This window comes from Caenorhabditis elegans, chromosome II (genome assembly GCF_000002985.6).
Source record: "Caenorhabditis elegans chromosome II".
Lineage (NCBI taxonomy): Eukaryota > Metazoa > Nematoda > Chromadorea > Rhabditida > Rhabditidae > Caenorhabditis > Caenorhabditis elegans.
In genome coordinates this window covers 2,099,226-2,123,113 of record NC_003280.10, presented here as the reverse complement: position 1 = coordinate 2,123,113, position 23,888 = coordinate 2,099,226, and the positions used below count along the sequence as shown (strand labels likewise).

At 32.9% G+C, this 23,888-nt stretch overlaps 6 protein-coding genes, 1 non-coding gene and 1 pseudogene across 8 annotated transcripts; 5 read left to right on the top strand and 3 right to left on the bottom strand.

The window, feature by feature from the left end:
• The first annotated feature begins 922 nt into the window (after nucleotides 1–922).
• math-37 (MATH domain-containing protein) lies at nucleotides 923–6,230 on the top strand. Its single transcript, NM_061787.5, has 6 exons — nucleotides 923–1,039; nucleotides 2,058–2,350; nucleotides 2,828–2,951; nucleotides 3,003–3,283; nucleotides 5,349–5,463; nucleotides 5,511–6,230. The coding sequence occupies exons 1-6, from the start codon at nucleotides 933–935 to the stop codon at nucleotides 5,836–5,838; spliced, it is 1,248 nt and encodes a 415-aa protein (NP_494188.4). The 5' UTR covers nucleotides 923–932; the 3' UTR covers nucleotides 5,839–6,230.
• On the bottom strand, nucleotides 3,520–3,665 carry R52.12. The gene has a single exon (NR_050887.1). It is a non-coding gene; the product is annotated as an Unclassified non-coding RNA R52.12 (non-coding RNA).
• Nucleotides 6,220–8,560, top strand: srh-195 (Serpentine Receptor, class H; the record flags this gene model as incomplete). The annotated part of the gene is made up of 3 exons (NM_061785.4): nucleotides 6,220–6,541; nucleotides 7,750–7,940; nucleotides 7,992–8,560. 3 exons carry the CDS (start codon nucleotides 6,220–6,222, stop codon nucleotides 8,481–8,483), a joined length of 1,005 nt encoding a protein of 334 aa, NP_494186.1. The 3' UTR covers nucleotides 8,484–8,560.
• Nucleotides 8,561–10,065: 1,505 nt separating this feature from the next.
• Nucleotides 10,066–11,887, top strand: R52.6 (ZP domain-containing protein; the record flags this gene model as incomplete). The annotated part of the gene is made up of 6 exons (NM_061784.3): nucleotides 10,066–10,227; nucleotides 10,451–10,487; nucleotides 10,542–10,601; nucleotides 10,644–10,777; nucleotides 11,523–11,731; nucleotides 11,780–11,887. 6 exons carry the CDS (start codon nucleotides 10,066–10,068, stop codon nucleotides 11,784–11,786), a joined length of 609 nt encoding a protein of 202 aa, NP_494185.2. The 3' UTR covers nucleotides 11,787–11,887.
• A 1,183-nt stretch (nucleotides 11,888–13,070) lies between these two features.
• R52.5 (DUF281 domain-containing protein) lies at nucleotides 13,071–14,327 on the top strand (the record flags this gene model as incomplete). The annotated part of the gene is made up of 6 exons (NM_061783.1): nucleotides 13,071–13,190; nucleotides 13,694–13,736; nucleotides 13,785–13,835; nucleotides 13,891–14,024; nucleotides 14,080–14,276; nucleotides 14,321–14,327. 6 exons carry the CDS (start codon nucleotides 13,071–13,073, stop codon nucleotides 14,325–14,327), a joined length of 552 nt encoding a protein of 183 aa, NP_494184.1.
• A 391-nt stretch (nucleotides 14,328–14,718) lies between these two features.
• R52.4 (DUF281 domain-containing protein) lies at nucleotides 14,719–15,869 on the top strand (the record flags this gene model as incomplete). Its single annotated transcript, NM_001377714.1, has 5 exons — nucleotides 14,719–14,890; nucleotides 15,394–15,469; nucleotides 15,511–15,601; nucleotides 15,649–15,758; nucleotides 15,803–15,869. 5 exons carry the CDS (start codon nucleotides 14,719–14,721, stop codon nucleotides 15,867–15,869), a joined length of 516 nt encoding a protein of 171 aa, NP_001364728.1.
• Nucleotides 15,870–16,247: 378 nt separating this feature from the next.
• math-35 lies at nucleotides 16,248–18,590 on the bottom strand (annotated as a pseudogene). The gene is made up of 5 exons: nucleotides 18,484–18,590; nucleotides 17,694–18,168; nucleotides 17,359–17,642; nucleotides 17,195–17,309; nucleotides 16,248–16,629 (listed from the first exon to the last, which is right to left on the bottom strand). Coding segments are annotated over exons 1-5 (1,363 nt in total).
• A 343-nt stretch (nucleotides 18,591–18,933) lies between these two features.
• Nucleotides 18,934–23,188, bottom strand: math-42 (MATH domain-containing protein). Its single transcript, NM_001377713.4, has 12 exons — nucleotides 23,073–23,188; nucleotides 22,551–22,849; nucleotides 22,379–22,505; nucleotides 22,056–22,336; nucleotides 21,896–22,010; nucleotides 21,155–21,514; nucleotides 21,008–21,106; nucleotides 20,678–20,955; nucleotides 19,967–20,093; nucleotides 19,645–19,922; nucleotides 19,486–19,597; nucleotides 18,934–19,441 (listed from the first exon to the last, which is right to left on the bottom strand). Exons 1-12 carry the CDS (start codon nucleotides 23,177–23,179, stop codon nucleotides 19,108–19,110), a joined length of 2,517 nt encoding a protein of 838 aa, NP_001364517.1. The 5' UTR covers nucleotides 23,180–23,188; the 3' UTR covers nucleotides 18,934–19,107.
• Between the last annotated feature and the right edge of the window lie 700 nt (nucleotides 23,189–23,888).

Sequence of the window (23,888 nt, the reverse complement as noted above, 5' to 3'; positions counted from 1 at the left end):
TGGAGCACACAAATATGAAACGAAAATTAAGAAAAATCCAGCTTTAGCATAATTTTCAGATACAATTCAATTTTCCGTCTATTGACTATGAGTATTTGAAAAAACACCAATTTGAAGTGTTTATTACGACACTTTGTCATTTCAGCACAAAACGAATGATTGATAACAACTGGCGTCACCCAATGTCATACCTGATAAGAATTTTCATTTACCCGAACTGCTCTTCCAACAGTCTCTCATTTTGTTTAAATTTTGTATTTTTATACACAACTTGAAAACACTCCAAAAATTTTTAGATTTTTCATAATTTACTGTCAAGGTTTTGTCAAATTGCCAAAATTTTAAAAAATACGGGGTTTTGAGGAAATTTAAAAAAATGTCGCATGTTTCGACCCCTACAATGTTTTAATATAAATAATTGAAACAAATTTAAAACATAAAAAATGTAAAAACAAAATTTTTTTTTGGTCGATTTCCAAAATTATGAGTGGCAAATACTGGGTAGGGGCCACTTTTTGACAAAAAAAAAATTTTCAATGATTTTTTGAAAAGTTTTATCATGGTATTTGGTCATTCTGGGACCCAAGGAGTGGTTTTTAGCACATTCCCCACTGGCGCTACTGCACCTTTAAATTTCTGAAAATGAATTATTTTTAATGATAGGTCTATTATTGGAGACGTGTCCCTGATTTTCATATGGAAAATAAGTTCTGGCGTCTGAAATTGATTGTACGACACCATATTACTCAGATTCAGCAAGTCTTGCTAGCATTAAAACAAAAATATTCAATCATTCTTAGTTATCAGTACTCACTTTGTTTATATACTGATAAAAACGTCATTACTTCATCTTTCTTTATCTTTGTTCAATTCCAATTTCACATCAATTCATCATTTTGCAAACATTTCACAATTTTGGGTTGTTTCAGAAAATGTCAGGTAGATCATTCTTGCTGGTTCGGAAAATCAAGGATATATCAAATCTCGAAGATGGAGATAATTTCAAGTGTGATAATGAAGTACGATACAACATTCCATGGTTAGTCATGTTAATATTAAATGTTTTAATTGTTCAAGTTGGACTAACGGTTCGGACGATTTTGAAAATATTTACCCAAAGTGGGCTCAAATAAACGAATTTCATGATGAAACTACTTGAACATTTTCTGAGAATTTTTTATGGCCGTTCAAAATTTTGAACAAAAAAGTACACTGATTTTAGCTAAAATCGAATTTTGGCCCTTTTTCTGTTTTGCATCGGCCCGAAGTTCTTGGTGTCGCAGTTTCTGGAACTTAATTTCTGTTTAATTATCATCTTTTTGAATTTTTTATCAAGCTTTTATTCGTTGATTTAAATACATTTTCGGTCAGTGGGGCACAATTAAAATGTACATAAGTCCACGAATAAACGCCTAATAAATAGCAAAAATATTAATTAAAGGACGAGTAGCACCAGTGGGGAAATTGTGAAAAACCACTCCAATGGTCTCAAAATGACCAAATATCATAATAAATCTTTTCAAAATTATTTTCAAATTTTTTTATTAACTGTCAAAAAGTGGCAATTACTCAGTTTTTGCCACTCATAATTTTTGAAGTCGACCAAAAAAACAATTTTTTTCTAAATTTTTTTATGTTTTAATTTTGTTTAAATTATTTGTATTAAAACATTGTAGGGGTCGAAACATGCGACATTTTTTTAAATTTTCTCAAAAGCTCATATTTTTCAAAATTTTGGCACTTTGCCAAAACTTTGGCCAGAAATTATGAAAAATCTAAAATTTTTTGGAATGTTTTATTATGATATTCGGTTGTTTTGGATCATTATAAGTGCATTTAGACAAAATCCCCACTGGCGCTACTCCATCTTTAAGTTCCAAACGCTGCGACACAGAAAATTTGACAAAAAAAAATTTTGAGTTTAGTCAAAAATGTGCCTTTTCTCAGGAATTTGAACCGCTATAACTTTTTTAAAGGAAATTTTCAAATGTCTCATTGCAAAATTCGGTAATTTTGGTTCCGAAAAAGCAAAGTCAATATGTAATTTTACTTTCTAGGAGCCTTGGCATTTCCAAAAACGATGGATTTCTTGGTTTCAACTTGCACTGTGAAAAGCAAGAGTGCGAAAAAAAGTGGACTTTTGATACGAAATTCATCATGAAGTTAGTAGCAGGCAATGGAAAATGTTTCCGACGGACTGTACAACATAAATTCCAAAAGCCGGAAGGACATGGAATGGATAAATTCATAAGTTGGGAGAATTTGCTAAAGGATTATGTGGTTAATAATAGTATTATCATTGAAATCTATGCCAATATCGTCAACAGCACAGGGTTTTTTGATATCAAGCGTAAGATTAGATTAAAGGTGGAGTAGCGCCAATGGGGAAATTGTTGAAAACCACTCTTTTGGTCCCAAAATGGCCAAATATCATGGTAAATCTTTTCAAAAAATTTTCGAAAATTTTTTATTTACTGTCAAAAAGTGGCAATAGTTTTTGCCACTCATAATTTTGGAAGTCGATCAAATAAAAAAAATTGTTTCTACATTTTTTATGATTTAATTTTGTTTAAATTATTTGTTTCAAAAACATTGTAGTAGTCGAAACGTGAGACATTTCTTTAAATTTCCTCAAAAGCTCGTATTTTTCAAAATTTTGGAAATTTGCCAAAACTTTGACCGGAAATTATGAAAAATCTAAAAATTTTTGGAGTTTTTTAATTATGATATTCGGTTGTTTTGGATCATTATAAGTGCATTTAGACAAAATCCCCACTGGCGCTACTCCACCTTTAATGAGCAGTACACTTGATTAACAACTTTCCAGATCCTCCACCGCAACCATATAGGAATGTTTCATTTCTTCTGAAACATACATTCAAGAACATATCCAAATTTGTTGAGAATGAAAGAGATTTCAGTGATCCAGAAGATCATTACAATATGCCATGGTTTTTTATTAAAAGTCACTCCTAAAAAGTTTATAGCTTAAGAATTTTCAGGAGAATTGAAATTCAAAAATCAAAGAAATGTCTTCTAATCTCTTTGAACTGCGATAAAGAAATCTACGAAGAGAGAAAATGGTCAATTGAATGCTTGATCGATTTTAGATTGATTTCTGCAAATGGTAAATTTCATTCAGAACAGCGTAAGGCTGTTTTTGAAAATAAATCTTCGGGCGGGTGCACCGGCGAATTTATTAGTTGGAATGACTTGGAGAAAGATTATGTGACCAATGACTGTATCGATGTTGAAGTTCGTGTAACAATAGAGAAAATTACAGGTGGGTCATATTTTTGTTTAAATGTGGAGTAGCGCCAGTGAGAATTTTGTCTAAATGCACTTATAGTGATTCAAAACAACCGAATCACTCCAAAATCACTCTAATAAAACACTCCAAAAAAATTTAGATTTTTCATTAATTCCGGTCAAAGTTTTGGAAAACTGTCGTATATATGTCGTATATGTCGTACGTATAGCGTATAGCGTATAGCGTATTCCAAAATTCCAAAACATCCAAAAATTCTAAATTCCGAAATTCCAAAAATTCCAAAAAGTCCAAAATTCCAAAAATTCTAAAACATCCAAAAATTCTAAATTCCGAAATTCCAAAAATTCCAAAAATTCCAAAAATTCCAAAACATCCAAAAATTCCAAAAATTCCAAAAAGTCCAAAAAGTCCAAAATTCCAAAAATTCTAAATTCCGAAATTCCAAAAATTCCAAAAAGTCCAAAAAGTCCAAAATTCCAAAAATTCTAAAACATCCAAAAAGTCCAAAAAGTCCAAAATTCCAAAAATTCTAAATTCCGAAATTCCAAAAATTCCAAAACATCCAAAAATTCCGAAATTCCAAAAATTCCAAAAAGTCCAAAATTCCAAAAATTCTAAATTCCGAAATTCCAAAAATTCCAAAAAGTCCAAAATTCCAAAAATTCTAAAACATCCAAAAAATTCGAAATTCCGAAAATTCCAAAAAGTCCAAAAAGTCCAAAATTCCAAAAATTCTAAAACATCCAAAAATTCTAAATTCCGAAATTCCAAAAATTCCAAAAATTCCAAAAAGTCCAAAAAGTCCAAAATTCCAAAAATTCTAAAACATCCAAAAATTCTAAATTCCGAAATTCCAAAAATTCCAAAAATTCCAAAAATTCCAAAACATCCAAAAATTCCAAAAATTCCAAAAAGTCCAAAAAGTCCAAAATTCCAAAAATTCTAAATTCCGAAATTCCAAAAATTCCAAAAATTCCAAAACATCCAAAAATTCCGAAATTCCAAAAATTCCAAAAAGTCCAAAATTCCAAAAATTCTAAATTCCGAAATTCCAAAAATTCCAAAAAGTCCAAAATTCCAAAAATTCTAAAACATCCAAAAAATCCGAAATTCCGAAAATTCCAAAAAGTCCAAAAAGTCCAAAATTCCAAAAATTCTAAAACATCCAAAAATTCTAAATTCCGAAATTCCAAAAATTCCAAAAATTCCAAAAATTCCAAAACATCCAAAAATTCCAAAAATTCCAAAAAGTCCAAAAAGTCCAAAATTCCAAAAATTCTAAAACATCCAAAAATTCTAAATTCCGAAATTCCAAAAATTCCAAAAATTCCAAAAAGTCCAAAAAGTCCAAAATTCCAAAAATTCTAAAACATCCAAAAATTCTAAATTCCGAAATTCCAAAAATTCCAAAAATTCCAAAAATTCCAAAACATCCAAAAATTCCAAAAATTCCAAAAAGTCCAAAAAGTCCAAAATTCCAAAAATTCTAAATTCCGAAATTCCAAAAATTCCAAAAATTCCAAAACATCCAAAAATTCCGAAATTCCAAAAATTCCAAAAAGTCCAAAATTCCAAAAATTCTAAATTCCGAAATTCCAAAAATTCCAAAAAGTCCAAAATTCCAAAAATTCTAAAACATCCAAAAAATCCGAAATTCCGAAAATTCCAAAAAGTCCAAAAAGTCCAAAATTCCAAAAATTCCAAAACATCCAAAAATTCCAAAAAGCGTATAGCGTATAGCGTAAAATTTTGAAAAATACGAGCTTTTGAGGAAATTTAAAGAAATGTCGCATGTTTCGACCCCTACAAGTTTTTAATACAAATAATTTAAACAAAATTAAAATATAAAAAATGTCAAAAAAAATTTTTTTTTTTTGGTCGACTTCCAAAATTATGAGTGACAAAAATTGAGTAATTGCCACTTTTTGTCAGTAAATAAAAAAATTTCAAAAAATTTTTGAAACATTTTATTATGATATTTGTTCATTTTGGGACCAAAGGAGTGGTTTTCAACAATTTCCCCACTGGCGCTACTCCACCTTTAATTGAAAATATTTCAAAAAACGATTATTTGAAGATGAGCCATGTACGAAGAGAACATTTGCACTATCAGAGACTTTAAGAAACCTGTCAAGAATTGAAGAAGAAGTATTATACTCTTTGGACATTCAAAATTGCTTCAACATTCCATGGTAAGTGTTTGATTTGTACAATAAAAAAATTTTTTTCAATATTTCAGGACACTGCTAATCCTAAAAGAAAACGGATTCATTGGACTAGTTCTCCGGTGTGAAAAAGAACAATGTGAATCCAGAAATTGGTCAATTGAAATTGCATTTCAATTGAAAATAGTCTCACCCAATGGGAGAAGTGCAGTGTTTAGTGGAAATGTGATTGATGAACCAATTTGTCACGGTACTACGACATTCATAACTTGGGACAATTTGGAAAATAATTATATTGTCAACGACACTTTCATTGTTGAAGCTCAAGTGGATATTATCAAAATGACAGGAATTGAGGATGAAACAATGATTGAGAAACTTTCAAAAATTGTAATTCATTGATGGGACATTATTTTTTTTTTAAATTTTATCTCATTCTGCGGCGCCAATATAATTAAGAAAAATCCAGTTCGAGCACGATTTTCAGACACAATTCAATTTTCCGTCTATTTTTTAAAAAAATGAAAATCTCCAGAAAAAACTATATCCACAATTTTTGTTAAACTGCCCCACAAATGGTTTTCGACAATATTCTTCCAGAAAATTAAATAAAAATTACACCTAACCGTGCTCCTTTTTAGGATTCCACTCAGTGAGTATGAGTGGTCAAAAATCATTTTTTTTCACCTGTTTCCTTAACCACGCAGTCTAAAAAACATCTGTTTCGTATTTTCAGAACAAATATATTTTCTATTGATTGAAAAATTTAAAAATTAAATGCAAATGCACAACTCGTGTCGTTTCACATATTTCGATTCTCCTGAATTCTTAACTCTAGCCTTCCACACCACAAGCCTCATCGAAACTCCAATTCATTGCCTAGGATTCTACTGTATTTTATGGAAAACTCCTGAACAAATGAAAAGTGTCAAGTGGTACATGTTCACGTTGCACACGTGGATCCTCTTGTTCGACTATTCGTTGAGCCTACTCACCGCACCGTTTGTCCTGGTTAATGAAGGTGCTGGGTACCCGCTTGGCTTATCAAAATACACAAATGTTCCGGAAGTGTTTCAGTTTATGATAGTCATTGATTTTGCCACAAGTAAGTTTTTAAGTTTTTATGATTGCTAACACACCCGGCGCTCTACTGATTGTGACCAGGTTTGGGCGGGTGATAAAATAGAAAAAAGCTTTGGTCCAAAAAACGTCGAATCTGTTTTTGAACATTTTTTATAACAGCTATAGAATTTGGGAGTACTGTATGAATACTGTAGGAGTACTAAACATTTAATCACTATAGGAGTACTGCGAAAACCTACATTTTCAGAGGCAATTAATATTTTTTGAAACGTACATTTTCGGAGGTAATTAATATTTTTAAAAACGTTCATTTTCAGAGGCAAATTATATTTTTAAAAACGTACATTTTCATAGGCAATTAATATTTTTAAAAACGTACATTTTCGGAGGCATTTGATATTTTTGAAAAAGTACATTTTCGGAGGCATTTAATATTTTTAAAAGCTGTAGGAATGCTATAGAAGTACTGTAGGCGTACTGTAGGAATACTGTAGGATTACTGTAGGAATGCTCTAGGATTACTGAAGGAGTACTGTATAGGTACTGTAAGAGAACTATAGGAATACTGTAGGAGTACTGTCGAAGTACTACAGGAATGCTCTAGGATTACTGTAGCAGTACTGTAGGGGTACTGTAGGAGTACTGTAGGAGCACTATACGAGTGATGTAGGAGCACTGTAGGAATGCTCTAGGATTACTGTAGAAGTGCTGTAGGAGTATTGTAGGAGTACTGTAGGAGTACTGTAGGAGTACTGTAGGAATACTGAAGGAGTACTGTAGGAGTACTGTAGGAGCACTGTAGGAATGCTCTAGGATTACTGTAGGAATACTGTAATAGTAATATAGGAATATCGGAGCATCACTGTAGGAGTACTGTATGCTCTAGGAGTACTGTAGGAATGTTGTAAGAATAATATAGGAATATTAAAGAATCACTGTAGGAGTACTGTATGCTCTAGGAGTACTGTAGGAATATTGTTGGAGTACTATAGGAGTACTGTTAGAATACTGTAGGAGTACTGTAGGAGCGCTGTATAAGTACTACGGTAATGCTCTAGGATTACTGTAGGAGTACTAGAATAATGTTCTAGGAGTACTGGAGAAGTACTATACGAGTGATGTAGAAGTTCTAGAAGAATGCTCTAGGATTACTGTAGGAGTACTGTAGGAGTACTGTAGGAATACTGAAGGAGTACTGTAGAAGTTCCACCTTTACTAGTACCATTTCAGATATGGCGATTTCTATCGATTCGATTTTCGAAAACCGATTCTACATTATTTGCACATTTTCCTGGAAGCATCACTGGAAATTTTGGAGGCGTGTATGGCTTGCAGCCCACTATATTCTTCTTATTGTCCTACTAAGTGTTATCCCATTTTTGGTACCCGATCAGAATATTGCAGTGAAAAAACTTTTTCAGGTATTTGGTTTTTGTCAGCACTGTTATAATATTTGGAAATGTCTATTCCAGAACATTCCCTGCCTACCGAAACATTTTTTGGAGGCGCCGATTTTTGTGGTTGCTGACGATAAGACTTATCATATGATAGCTGCGGTATTCCATATCGCACTGATATGTTTCGAAGTATTTCTTTTCGTCGTATTTTTGATCAGAAACAGCGCGAAGCAGCTGAAGGAAAAGACAATGTCGCAGAAAACATTTGAACTTCAAAAGCGATTTTTCATCGCTCTAGTTATTCAAATAAGCATTCCATTGGCTTGCTTCATATTTCCACTGGCTTTTGCTGCATTTTCAGTTATCATTGGTTATTCCAATCAGGCAGTCACTAACGTTCTAGTTGTGACAATTGCATCTCATGGTATTGTGTCAACAATTGCGATGCTTTTGCTTCATAAGCCTTATCGAAATGCGGTAAAAGAGATTTGGAATCGGCCATTTGGAAAATCTGCTGATGTTTCACAAAACCAAGGGAGGAACCTTTTTATTGCTCCACGAGTTTAATTTTTTTTGCAATTTTTTTTTTTGAAAAGTAAAGTTACTAGATTGCCGGTTTTACAAATAAATTTTCAATAATTTTCAAACAGAGAATTTTTATCAAGGGTAGGTGGCAAACAATTTTTTCGGCAAACAGTGGTTTGCTCATTTTTGGAAGTTTCAGAGAAATCGGCAATTCGGAAAACTGCCCGAATTGAAAACTTTCGGCAAATCAACGAACTGGCAGATTACCGATTTGCCGGGATTGCCGAAAAAACGGCAAATTGTGGTTTTGCCATTTTTTTTTGAAATTTCCGAATTTCAATTTTAATCGGCAAAATTGTAGTCATAAAAAAACTAGCAAATTCTATGAAAATATCTAGAAAAAGCTGGAAAAAAAATCAAAACGGATCAGTTTTAAGTGTTTCGGTCTTAGAAAATTCTCACAAAAAAATCCGGCAAATCGGCAATTTTGAGGAAATTAAAATTTCTGGCTAATCGACAATTCGGCGAATTGCCGGAAATGAACATTTCCGGCAAATCGACAAACCGGCAATTTGCAGAAAATCAAAATTTCCAGCGAATTGGCAATTTTGAGAAAATTAAAATTTTCGGCAAATCCGCAAATTGGCAATTTGCCGAAAATCAAAATTTTAGGCAAAACGGCAAATTGGCAATTCGCCAAAAATAATAAAAATTTCTGTGATTTTTTTCCGCTCAAAATGACAGAATACAATATAAATATACCGAATATGACTATTAAAAAATTTCAAAAAATGTTATAATTTATTTTTGAACTCCCGCGCAAATGAGTGGCGTCATTTTTTGACATTCTCGACATTTTCTTTGTTTTATAATCTTTTTAAAAAATACTTTGTCAATTTTTCAAACACTTTCCCAAAAAGAAAACTAGCTAACCAGGAAGAAAATCGCCGATTAGTCTAAAATTGGCTTACAAAACGATCATACTTTCCTTAAAAGTGGAGTAGCGCCAGTGGGGAAATCGTTAAAAACCACTCCTTAGGTCCCAAAATGACGAAATATCATTATAAAACTTTTCAAAAAATTTTTGAAATTTTTTTATTTACTGTCAAAAAGTGGCAATTACTCAATTTTTGACACTCATAATTTTGGAAATCGACCAAAAAAAAATTTTTTTTTCGACATTATTTATATTTTAATTTTGTTTAAATTATTTGTATAAAAACATTGTAGGGGTCGAAACATGCGACATTTCTTCAAATTTCCTCAAAAGCTTTTTCAAAAATTTGGCAATTTGCCAAAACTTTGAACGGGAATTATGAAAAATCTAAAATTTTTTGGAGATTTTTATTATGATATTTGGTTGTTTTGGATTATTATAAGTGCGTTTAGACAAAATCCCCACTGGCGCTACTCCACCTTTAACGTAGTACTATTACTTTTAAACTTGCAAAAGTGACCCATTGCGATCCTCGATCGATGTCGGCTACTTATTCACCTAGATCAAGCTAGATATCACCAAATCATCATAGATGAGAATCGAAAGTGCTGGACATCATCAAAAACCGATAAGGTGGATGGATTTCACTCCCACCGCAAACTAGATTATCATTCGAAGAATGCCTATATGGAAACAATATTTTCATTCTTTTCCAAACACCTTTTTGATATGAATATTTTCTGTTCTATAGTTCTATGTTTTGTAATTACTATAACAGAATGTTGTATGAGAACTATTCCGCCGGATGATGCCTATATTTCAAGCACTTTGCCATATGAGGAGACTACGGTAATTTTCGGTTGAAAATTAATAGTTTTTGTTTGCAAATCACGGTTTGATCTACATATAATGCGGGAATTTTTTGCCCAAAAAATGTGACGTCAGCACGTTCTTTACCATGAGAAATCAGTTGAGAACTCTACAATTCTTTTCCCGCATTTTTTGTAGATCAAACCGAAATGAGACACTCTGACACTCTGACACCACGTGTCAAATCTTAACAACTTTTTAGGAAATGATGACAACAATGGAAACGTCCACCATGACAGGTAATGCTGAAAATGCACAACTTTTTAAATTTTTAAATTTCAATTGAATTCCAGAAAAAGTATGCCCAGAGATGCCAGCCGCCACCGCGTGTATGGATTTGACAACACTTGGATGTAAGCTTAAGTGGCTTCTATGGGTCTAGACTAAAATTTCAGGGACATTGGAATTAGGAGAAGTAGACGGATGTCCTGTGGTACAGTGCAAAGGTGGCCTGATTCCATGGGTGCTTTCCAGAAATTATTTGATTCAACCGAAGCTATATCCTGGCATAGATGACTTGCATTTAATTGTGAGTGGTCTCAAATCTTTCAAAGTTAAAGGTGGAGTAGCGCCAGTGGGGAAGTTGCTTTAAATCATGCCTATGGTACCACAATGACCAAATATCATAGTAAAAAAATTTTAAAAAATTTTCTAAATTTTATATGATTTTTTGAAAATTGAAAAAATCTCGTATTGCATCAAATTCCTATTTGAATTTCCGCTAATAGTTCGATGTTCGATGGAGCGCGCTTGCATTATTTTAACTTTTATTTATCAATTTTTCTTATTTTTGATTAATTTTTCATGTTTTTTGGAGTAATTTTACTGGAAATTGAATGAAAAATTCAAGATAAATGTAATTTTTTTATTAAAAAGCGGGCGCTAAAGTCTAAATCTTTGAAATAGATTATTTCAGGCTCAACGTCGTTGAAAAACGTTTTTTCTCTGTTTTCAATTCTTTTTAATAAACAATCTACATTTATATTGAATTTTTCATTAAATTTCCAGTAAAATTACTCAAAAAAACATGAAAAATTGATAAATAAATGTTAAAATAATGCAAGCGCGCTCCATCGAACATCGAACTATTGGCGGTAATTCAAAAAGGAATTTGATGCAATTCGAGATTTTTTCAATTTTCAAAAAATCATATAAAATTTAGAAAAATTTTTAAAATTTTTTTACTATGATATTTGGTTATTGTGGTACCATAGGCATGTTTTAAAGCAATTTCCCCACTGGCGCTACTACACCTTTAACTATATTTTTCACAGTTACCTGTACCACCGACGACACTGGCCGGAATGGGTGGAAAAAGTTTTTACGAATACTATGGTCTTGTTTGTGGCGTTGCTGATGGAAATCCCGTATGGATGATGTCAAAATATCCGAATGGACTCATTGATTATGGCAGGGTTGAACCAATTGTAGGCGCAGATGGTTCATATGACGGGAAACAGGCTCAGATAAGGGAGGTTGAATGGTAAGGTTATAGCTTGAATTTTTCTAATAATATAGCTATTTGTTTCAGCAAATAGGGATTATTGGAGTGGATGCTTTGTTGGGAATGTCTAATTTTTTTTATTGATTTTTACATAAAAATGTTTATTTGAATAAGAATAAAGATTTTTTACAATCGAATAAAAAACTTCTCATATCTAAAATAATTAAAAACTTTGAATTGCCGGCTACTAAATTTCTACAATTTTTATAAATCAAAAGAGACGCAGAAGAAACGAAAACTGCGGGTACGAGAAAACTTGGATTTTCGTCTTATCATATCAATTTATGATCTTTTACAAAAAACAACGAACAACCTTTATAACACTAGTGCAAAATGTTTCATTTTTAGTCCATTTCGGTTTTTTTTTTTTGGAATTTTTTGACTCGACTTCAGAATTTCCCTTTTTTTGCCGTATTTTCTATTTTTTCTGGATTTTTGGAATTTCAGGGAATTTTTCTTTATTTCTTTCCCCCCCCCCCTATCCCAGCCCGCCTAAGCCTAAGCCTAATTTAGTGGCCAATTCAATTTTTGAATTTGCAGGACAACGCAATTTTATCCGGCTTGATCATATCATTCCTAGTCGTGAAATCTTTTGAACTCTCTTCTTTTTTGGAGATGTCGAGAAAATCTAGTTGTACGTTGTTTTTCGTGTTTGATCGGTGATTGTCTATGATAACGGAAGGATAGGTCAATTTATCATCAAGCATGTCGAGAATGAATCCATGATATCTTTCCGTGCTTATCTTTTCTGATCCAAAATCCATTTTTCACAATTTTAACGTTTTCATGTCTGATTGGCAACTTGGCTGATTTACAGTAGACTTTAGATAAAATAAAATAGAAATCTAATAGTTTTCATTTCCAAAAAAATACCGAAAAAGTCAACTGGAAAATACAGCTAGTACCTAAATAATCATCATATATTAGACCATGTTTTTGCACTGACCAATAAAAATGTTTGCACTGACCAATAAAAATGTTTGCACTGACCAATAAAATTGTTTGCACTGACCAATCAGTATTTTTTGCACTGACCATTAGTTTTTTTTTTGCACTGACCAATCATACTTTCCTTACTAAACATAATCCTATGGTTCACTTACGATTCAAACCTCGATTAATGTCGGCTGTTTATTTTCTAGACCAAGCTAGATATCATTTATTAAACCTGCCGTTGATAAGACAAGCATGTAGACGTGAGAATCGAAAGTGCTGGACATCATCAAAAACTGATAAGGTGGATTTCACTCCCGCCACACACTAGATTATCACTCGAACAAGGATAATATTTTCATTCTTTTTCAAACACCTTTTTAATATGAATACTTTGTGCCCAATTATTCTATGTTTTGTGATTACTGTAACAGAATGCTGTATGAAAACTATTCCGCCGGATGATGTATCTATTTCAAGCACTCTGCCATATGAGGAGACTACGGTATTGAGTTTTATTTAAAGGTGGAGTACCGAAATGTGAGACTCTGTTTTTTAGACTTAAATTGGTCCAAAACTACCAAATTTCGTAATGAGACATTCTGAAAATTTCTCAAAAAAAAAGTTATGGCGGTTCAAAGATCGGCAAAATAAGGCCCATTTTCAGCTAAAATCAAACTTTTTTCCAACTTCTCGGTGTTGCAACATTTGGAGTCTAATTTTTATTTATTGATCACTTTTTAATGAATATTGTGGTCTATGATTAGGCGGTTATTCGTTGTTTTAAGTACATTCTTTGGGGCACAAATAAAAGTTACATTTTGTGCCCCATAGACTATAAATATACTTAAACCAACGAATAAACGCCTAATCAAAGACCACAATATTTATTAAAAAGTGATGAATATATAAAAATTAGGTTCCAGACGTTAAAAAGCAAAGTCTCAAATTTCGGTACTCAACCTTTAAAGTTAGTATATTAGGTTTAAAAATATTAAAAACTTTCAGGAAATGATGACAACAATTGCAATGGAAACATCCACCATGACAGGTAATGTTAAAAAAAATGCACAAATTTCTAAATTCAACCGATTTCCAGAAAAAGTTTGTCCAGGCGATACCACGTGTCCAGATCTACTAGCTTATGGAGGTAATCCTGACATCCTAATTTAAGAGCCCTTCTAGTTTCAATCTGTAAATTTCAGGAGGAATGGAGTTTGGTGAAATAGACGGATGCACTGTGCCAGTGTGTAGTGATGGAAAAGTTGCATGGATGATTTTTAGAAATGTGGATTTTGAAATGAAGTTATATGATGGGCTAAGTGATTTGAGTTTAGTTGTGAGTAATCAATTTCGTTTTTTTTCAAGTTTTTAATTTTTCAAATTATTTTTAGTTACCCGTTCCTCCTCCGACATTGGCCGGAATGGGTGGAAAAAGTTTTGTGGATTATTATGGACTTCTTTGTGAAGACAACTCGTGGAAGATCACGAAATATCCCTTGGGGATAAAGGATTATGGCAATACGCAAGCAATTCTAGGTGCAGATGGTTCTTATGACGGGAAAAAAGGTCTGCTAGAGACGATTCAATGGTAAGCTTTATAATTGTTCTCAATGATATAGCTATTTTTTTCAGCCACTGATGAATTGGTTGCTAATTGGGACTAATGGAATATATCTACAGTTTTAATTTATTTATCAAATAAAATTGTTTTTTAAATATTTAAAGATGCAAATTGTGGTTTTTCAAATTTTTTTGGGAATTTCAGAATTTCAAATTTAATCGGCAATAAATTTTGAAATGCACGTACATAGCTTGAGATATGATCAAAATGATACTGATCCGGCTTTCGATGAAATTTGTTATCATTGTCTCCTTTGTGTGCAAAGCCGAGAAGTCTACGTTCGATTTCGGTACAAATTATTATGAGATTTTTCATCTTTGACGTTAGAACCGTCACATTTGCGGGATCAAGTTTTGCGGACCTCCATTAAAAAGGTGTCAGTATAGGCATCTTTTAGTTTATTTCCACAATGAGTTATCTGTCTACATTCACATTTATTACTTTGCTAATAATTCTATCAAATGGGTGTATGCGAACAATTCCGCCTGATGAAGCTTACATCTCGAGTACCATGTCTTACGAGGACACTACTCCAGGAAGTCCAGGTACCTCTGAGGCGACCACCCCTGCTACGGTGTTGCGTAAGTTTTTCAAAAACTTTTCGACATAAGTTAGCACATTTTAAAACATTAAAAAATAGCTAGGATGCCTTGAAAGTTTCCCGAAATTTCTCCAAAAAAATTTTTTTTTTCAGATGTTGTCCAAAACTTCTGAAAACTTCCAAAAAATTTTAGAGTGTTCCAGAACTTTCCTGGATTTTTAAAGGTTATATATTACCAAATTAGAAGTTCCCTCAATTTCAGAAAATTCCAGAAGCTTCCAGAAGATTTGCAAACATTTCTGAAAACTTCGTAAAACCTTTTAAAAGCTTTGTAGCCGTTCAGAAGTCTTCAGGTACTCCCAGAATACTGACTTCTGTTCCGAAACTGTATAAATCCTACAGTTTTCCTACAGTACCCCACCCCGAGTCTATGACATACATGGCGTTTTTTTTACAAAACTATGCACAAAAATCCTACAGTACTCAGATTGTTGAAAAGTTTTCAGAACAGTTGTTTTTGTATAAAATTTCTTAATTATTCAGCCTGCCAACAATGTGATGTAGTGAGCATAGTCAAGACTCCTGCTCATGGTTCCCGTGTAGTACCGACAACTTGGACGTAAGTTGCTCTGAACTTTCTCCAAAAACTTCAAATTACAGTGAGACCGCACCAACCGCTGAAGGTTGCCTACAGTACGAAGCCTATTTTGAGGCGCCTACGGGAAACTATTGCGGCATTCTGAGAGTTATCGTGAGTTATTTGTGTTCAAGCCGACTATCTAACTTCCTATTTTTTAGGGTGTCTTCGAAGGAAAAGATGATGACTTATTGTATGACGGTCGTAACGAAATCTCAAAGAAATTGATTTTCACTTGCCAAAATGATGTGACATGGTCAATGGGTTCTATGTGAGTGGTTTTAGTTAATTTAACGTTTATTTTTTTAATTTCAGAATAAAGATCCTGGAAATTTATTGGTTAAGGCCGATTTACTGTGACCTTAAGTTACCTATTCCGTGAAGCTTTCATCAAGTGTCAAATTTAATTTCAGTACCTTTTGAATCTTAATATTATTTAATTCAAACACAATTTTAATAAAGAACAACTAAACTAGAAAAGTACCTTCAAAAATATTTAGAGCTTTAGAGAAAGGGCGTGGCTAAAAGCTGATAAGTTGGAAATTTTTCGTGTATGTCATAGAACAGTTTCGGCTAAACACTAAAGTTCAAAGTCACAATGGTTCCGATTTTTGGGATACGAGTAGTACACATGTACCAATTTTTAATATATATAATGGAATGACAAATACTGGTTTTTAATTTTAAAAGTTTATTTTTGAAAATTATTTTTAAAAGTACATATCTTGGCGCCACAGAACCTCATGAAAAATATAGTTTATTAATGATCGAATGCCATTTCCATCCACCTCTCTAGAGAAAATTCCTGATTTCCCACTGGAATTACAATTCCAGATGGTTTTTCAATAGGTGTTTCATCTTCAATTCCGGTCATTTTGACAATAGTTACTTGGGCTTCAACTGTGAGAGTGTCGTTGACAATGTATCTATCCTCCAAACTGCTCCATCTTATAATATGCCATCCGTATATGTTAGGGTTATCAAACACATATGTTCCTCCAAACAGTTCACTTCTCCCATTGGGTGACACTATTTTCAATTGATATTCAGTTTCAATTGACCATTTCCTGGATTTACATAGTTGTTTTTCGCATCGGATAAATAGTCCAGAGAACTCATTTCGATTTAGAATTTTCAAACTCCTAAAAATATTGAATATGGAAATTAATCTGAAGAGATATTTTGTGTTCAAAACATATTTACTTGGGTACTTGTGCATTATTTCCCCTTGTTTTAAAAATAAATTCTAAACAAAACCGTGTGGAGTTATTGTAATTTGAGGCTCAGAAAAAAATCCATTTGTAAGCCGAAAGAGGGAAAATGGCATCATGTTTTATTAAAATGAATAAATAAGTAGAAGCTTAATTAGTTTAAAAAATGATTAGAAATAATACACAAGTACATTCATTTGTCCCATTGTGATCCGAACTATTCAATTTTTGTAAAAAATAAGAATTTGTAAAACAAAATTTATTGGTTCCATCAACAAAAATATGCTCGAAATTGAATTTCATCTTGCAGTTGGCTACTTTTAAAACTCAAACTCAAAAATTTTGTGCTGAATGCACTGTCAAACAATTTTCAAAACTAATTTTTGTTTTTTTTTTTCATTTTTAAACAATGTTGAATTTCATGTTTCAACTGATCAACTTTTAGAGATGATAAAGATAATTAATAGAAAAAACATTTTTAAACAAAACAACAAACCATGGAATGTTGAAACGATATTGAGTGTCCGTATCGTAGTCCTCTCCTTCTCTAATACTCGACATGTTCTTGATAGTATGGGATAGTGCAAATGTTTTCATCTCACATGGCTCATCTCCAAATGATGTTTTTATAATATTGTTAATTATAAAAAAATGACCGACCTGTGATACTGATTATTTTCGCATGAATTGTAACATCAATACAGTCGTCATTGGTCACATATTCTTTCTCCATATCAATCCAACTGATAAACGTACTGCTTCCCATGCTCGAATCTCGATTATCAAAAACATCCGTGTACTGTACTGAATAAAATTTCCCACTTGCAGAAATCAAACTAGATTTGAACTCGCATTTTATTGACCATTTCCTCCCTTCATAAATTTCTTTTTGGCAGTCCAGGTAGATCCCCAGACATTCTTCATATTTAAGTATTCGGATTTTCCTGAAAAGGTATTAACTTCATCATGGTGTTCAAAAACTTCTAGTAAAATACCATGCAATATTGTAATGATCTTCTGCATCACTGTAATCACTGTCTCTCTCCACAAATTTGGATATGTTATTGAAAGTATGTTTAAGAAGAAATGAATTATTGAAATCTGATTGCGAAGATGGAAGATCTGAAAATTTTTAATGAGGAGTAAAAATAATAAATATGTTTAATCTTATATTTGATATCGAAGAAGCCTGTACTGTGAACAATATTGGCATAAATTTCAATGATAATACTATCATTATCCACATAATCTCTTTGCATATTCTCTCAACTGATGAATTTATCCATTCCATGTCCTTCAGGTTTTGGGAATTCATTTTGTACAGTCCGTCGGAAAAATTTCCCACCAACAGCTACTAGTTTCATAGTGAATTTCGTTTTAAACGTCCACTTTTTCGTCTCAATACACTCCTCTTTTTCACAGTACAGTTTTAAACCGAGAAATCCTTCTTTCTTGAAAATGCGCAGTCTCCTAGAAAGAAAATTGAATGTACAAAAACCATGAGCTGCGTCATAGGTTGAAAAAAAATTTGAAAAAATTTCAGTTTTCAACTAATTAAATTGACTTCCCTTTGTTTTTACGATTTGTACAATAATACGAACATGCAATTATTTTTCAAATTTTGAAAATTGTAATTGTTAAGCAAGAAAGAAATAGAGAAAAAGTATAACTTTTTATTTTAATTGATAATTAAAAATCGAGAATAAAATTGCAAGCCCAGTATATTGTAATGGTTGTAAAAACTGGAACATTTAAAAACACATATTTAAAAATGACATGACTAACCATGGAATGTTGTATCGTACTTCAATATCACTATAGTCACGATCTCCTTCTCTGAATTTTGATATATCCTTGAATGTGTGAATTAGCAAGAATGGTCTGCCTGACATTTTCTGAAACAATACGGAATTGTAAAATATTTGTAAAAAAAATTGAACGAAGAGAAAGAAAGATGGAATAATGAATTTTCTTATCAGTATGCAAACAGATTGAGCACTGATACAAAAAAAATCGATTGCAGTTTGTTTGTTTCAGGGCTAACAATACTAATTTTTATTCTTCACATTGATTTTAGGGCTGTTATTGGAGGCCCTCGTCCCATTCTCAGTAATATGGTGTCGTACAATCGTTTTTAAAAGTCATTACAAAGTCCAATGATTGCTAGTTTCAGGGCACTTTTTTCTTCGATTTACCTTTTAATCCGTCTATGATTCAAGTAACCATGTACACCTTTTTTTATTTAACTTCAAACTTATATTGTTTCATCATTTATTAAAATAAAACATTAAAAACGAGTTCAATAGGTACAAATTGTGATACATTTAACCGTATTATTCAACAGAAATGTGTTATAGTTCTTGTCTAAATCCTTATATCCGAGTGTTCCACGTAACTTCACAGTTCGGATTACTGTTCTGAGGTGGTAGCATCATCTGTGATAACGTCATAACTTTTGTCATCCCTTGCTTCCACTAATTTTACACGAGCTTCAATTCTAACGCTATCATCAACCATGTAATCTTTCTTCATATCTTCCCATGTCAAATCCCTCGTCCAATGAATTCCTTCTGTTCTTTCGAATATATGAGTGACATAAATATCTGTCAGTGTTCTTCCAGTGTCTGACACTAGAATGAGCTGAACTTCTACTTCAATCGACCAGTCTTCATCGTTGGTTAATGGCTTATCACAGTGAAGGTGAAGCAAAATGCGCTGTTGTTTTCTTTGAGCAGAAATTCTCCTGAAAAAGGGTACACTGGATTTGTGATACATTGGCATACTAACCATGGAATTTCACAATGTTTTTTGGTTTTGCTGTAATTATATTCTGCTTCATTTATATTTGAAATTTCTTCGACAACATGCTTGATTACGAGGGAGCTAGCTGGTAGATCATCTGTAAAACTACATATAACACATTTTGAATAGAGTTCTACAATAAACCTGCTATCGGAACACACGAAACGTGAGCTTCGATTCTCACACTATCATCCACCGCATACTGTTCCAACATATCCTTCCATCTGATGACTTTAGGATCCCCGTTCGAATCGGGTGTCTCGAAATTGTGCTCGAAAAATTCGGAGATTTGTTTCCCACCAGCTCCAACAAGAGAGAGTTGATACTTAGCCTCAACGGTCCGCGACTCTTGCTCACTGTTCTCATTTCCGCAATTCAGGAATAACTCGGCAAAGCCGTTGTTGTTCTTCAAGCACACTTTCCTGAAATGGAAACATTTCACAAAAAAAAACCCTTAGTTGCTTACCATAAAGCGTAATTCCACTCTTCTGAATTACTGAAGGATGTAGTTCCTTTACGCATGTTTGAAATATTTGCGACAGTGTGAGACAATGTAAAACTTTTTGCAGCTGGCAAAATCTCGCAAGGAAGTTCTAAAAATTTCAGGGGTGGTTTTTAATATAGTAAACGACCACATTAGGTGCTAATGGTAGTAAGAATAGACAACGTGGGTCAGTCCTGAGCAGATCGCAAGTGCCCAAAGGCCCACAAAGCCGGCTAGGGGTTTAAAGCAGGGGTGTGCGGCAAATTCGGCAAATCTATTTTTCCAATATTTGCCGAGCACGGAAAATTCGGCAAATTCGGCAAATTTGTCGTGCTCAACAAACTCGGAAAAATTACATATTTTTTGATGTTTTTTGGAGCACCAAAACTACTGAATTCTGAACAAAAATCTAGTTGCTGAATAAGTTACGTGTAGTGTGTCTGCTTAAGCATCAAAATAACTCAACTTTGTGCCATTTTACTAAGTTTTTGGGGACAAAATCAATAGTTTTCGTCAAAATTTTATTGTCAAATTTTTTGTTGTGTGCTGCAAACTTCGAAATTTGCCGAGCTCGGCAAATTCGGCAAATCTACTTTTTTGAAATTAGCCGTGCTCGGCAAACGGCAAATTCGGCAAATTCGACAAATTTGCCGCATACCCCTGGTTTAAAGGCAAACATTTAAAAGTTCCAACCTTCCACCTTGTTCAGTTTCACTTTCGCTTGTATATTAACACTGCCGTTAAGCTGATAGTACTTCTCCATTTCGTCCCATCGAATGAATCGACTGATACCTTGTCCACCTGATTTATCAAAAACGAGTTTCAATGTTTGTTCTATATTACTGCCATTTGTGCAAACCAATGTGAATGTGCAATCAGCTTCTATTATCTTGTTCCAAGCCATACAATATTCTTCATTACAAAACAAAACAATTTCAAGAAAGCCTAACGTTTTTCTAGCTCGAAGTCTCCTGAAAAAAATTATTTTTCTGAGGTGATGGTTTTTGAAATATTATAATTTACCATGAAATATCATAATGCTGTTCTGTATTGCTCCATTGTTTCTCACCGTCTTGAAACTTTGAAACATTATTGACTGTGAACGGTAGAGAGAATTGTTTTCTGAAAAATACTTGGTTGAATTAGTTTTAAATCTCAACACTCGATTACTCATTAATTAGTTCTTCATTCAAAGATTCGTCCGTCGTCTCTTCCTCTTCTTCTTCTACTACTTCTTCTACCTCTCCAATTCCTGTCATTTCGAGAATAATTGCTTGAGCTTCAATAAGGAGAGTGTCGTTGACTAGGTACTTCTCTTCTAAACTGTTCCATCTTAAGAGTGTAGTCCATCCGGAACCGCTTGGTCTATCGAACACACATATCGCACTTAACAATAAACTTCTCCCATTTGGTGGCACTATTTTCAATTGAATATCAGTTTTAATTGACCATTTTCTGGATTTACATAGTTGTTTCTCACATAGAAGAAACACTTCAAAGAACCCGTTTTGCCTTTGAATTTGCAGTCTCCTGAAGTATTGAATATGGCAATTAGTATGAATAGGTTTTTTGTGTTCGATACATATTCATTTGTCCCATTGAAATCCAAGCTATTTAATTTTTGTAAAAAAAAGACATGACGAATCTTATAATATATTGGCTCCGCATATTTTATGCACTACTGTTTTCCTCTATTACGCTCATATTACCCATCAGTACCTATTCTCCTCACACTCAAAAATTGTATGTATGTATTTAATACGATTAACAAAAAAAGTGAATTGACATGAATAAGTCAAAGCCCAGATATCATAGCGATTTCATGTTGAATTTCATGTTGTTCAACTGAACAACTTTAACAGATGATAAAGATAACTAATAAAAAACACATTTTTAAACAAAACAACAAACCATGGAATGTTGAAACGATATTGAGTGTCCGTATCGTAGTCCTCTCCTTCTCTAATACTCGACATGTTCTTGATAGTATGGGATAGTGCAAATGTTTGCATTGTACATGGCTCATCTCAAAATAATCCTTGATATTGTTAATCTAAAAAACAAGTCCAACCTGCGAATTTAATTATTTTAACAGAAATTTCCACATCGATACTGTCATTGTTCACATATTCGTTCTCCATATCATTCCAACTAATAAATGTATTGTCTCCCCAGCCCGACGATCCATTTCCAAACACAGTCGTTTGCTGTGCTGAATGAAGATTACCACTTGCAGAAATCAATTTAAATTCATATTTGCATTTTATTGACCATTTCCTCCCTTCATGGTATTCTTTTTGGCAGTTCAGGTAGATCCCAAGAAATTCGTTTGTTTTTATTATTTCGATTATCCTGAAAAATTATGAATCTCCTAATAGTGCACCAATAAAATACCAGGGAATATTGTAATGATCTACTGCATCGCTGAAATCTTTTTCATCTTCCTCAAATCTCGAAAGGTTCTTGAACGTATGTTTCAGAACAAATGAATTATTGGAATCTGGTTGAAGATTTGGAAGATCTGGAATTTGTTAATCGGGAGTACTACTCATAAATCTAATCTTACACTTGACTTCAAAGAAACCTGTACTGCTCACAATATCGGCATGGATTTCAATGATAGTACTATCATTATCCACATAATCCCTTAGCATATTCTCCCAACTTATGAATTTATCCATTCCATATCCTTCCGGTTTTTGGAATTCATGTTGTACAATCCGTCGGAAAAACTTTCCACCTACAGTTACTAATTTCATAGTGAATTTCGTTTGAAACGTCCACTTTTTTGTCTCAATACACTCCTCTTTTTCACAGTGCAGGTTTACACCAAGAAATCCATCATTCTTGAAAATGCGCAGTCTCCTTAAAAGTAAAATTGAGAAACACCGCTCTATTGTACTGGTCGTGAAAACGGAGAGAATTTAAATTTAATTAGGTAACAACTGATATTTTTGAAATTTCAAATAAAAATAAAAGTTAAGAAAACATAATTTTTGGTATCGGATTAAGATTTTTAAGCAATTCCCCGTTGCACTACTTCACATATAACTATTAAGAACCCGTATTTATAATTGATATGACTAACCATGGAATGTTGTATCGTACTTCAATATCACTATAGTAACTCTGTCCTTCTCTGAGTTTTGACAAATCCTTGAATGTATGAATAAGTATAAATGGTCTACCTGCCATTTTCTGAAACCACACCGAGTTGTAAATTATTTGCAAAATGATGGATGGTAAATGAGTTGTGGTATTAAAGAAATTGGAGGAAGAGAAAGAAAGATGGAGTTATGAACTTTCTTATCAGTATGCAAACAGAGTGAGTACTACGGACTAAACATCGATTGAATATTATTGTTCTAAGACTTGCAATACATTTTCTGTTCTCGTTGAATAATTTATTAAACTGTGAAAATCGTAAAAAATAACAATTTTCCGGAATCCGAACATTAACAATTATCTTAAATCAATAAATTGTAATACTTTCAATGAACTTGAACAAAATAACGGATGCTTGATGGGGTTTGATAGTAATTATGAATATTAAAATTATCTTCAAAAAAAAAGAGAAACAAAGAAATAGTTTGATCAATCTGTGTTTAAAAGGATTATTAACAAAATAAACGACTGCTGGAGGAGCAGTACGGGTAAATAAAAATTCTTATCAGTTGTGACACTTGAATGTGGAGTGGCGGTAGTAGGGTTGTTATCACTGACTAATTTAATGCTAAAATAACAAAATGGCTTCAAGTTTCGGATTCTGTAAGGATGATCCAGTTGATGTACGTTTTAGAGATGTGGTTCTAGAAAGTCTATTCAAAGTCCAGATGAATCTATTCCAGAAGTGTTCCAATGAGTAGGCGCCGGAAGTAGGAGGGCAAACCCAACAATTCGACAC

Coding starts and splice junctions, on each gene's coding strand:
- math-37 (NM_061787.5), top strand. CDS start 933: ATGTCAGGTAGATCATTCTTGCTGGTTCGGAAAATCAAGGATATATCA. Junction 1,040..2,057: donor GTACGATACAACATTCCATG/GTTAGTCATGTT, acceptor TTTACTTTCTAG/GAGCCTTGGCATTTCCAAAA. Junction 2,351..2,827: donor AGGGTTTTTTGATATCAAGC/GTAAGATTAGAT, acceptor ACAACTTTCCAG/ATCCTCCACCGCAACCATAT.
- math-42 (NM_001377713.4), bottom strand. CDS start 23,179: ATGGCAGGTAGACCATTTATACTTATTCATACATTCAAGGATTTGTCA. Junction 22,011..22,055: donor TAAAATAATTAAATTCGCAG/GTTGGACTTGTT, acceptor GATTATTTTGAG/ATGAGCCATGTACAATGCAA. Junction 19,598..19,644: donor TTCGTGTGTTCCGATAGCAG/GTTTATTGTAGA, acceptor GTAGTTTTACAG/ATGATCTACCAGCTAGCTCC.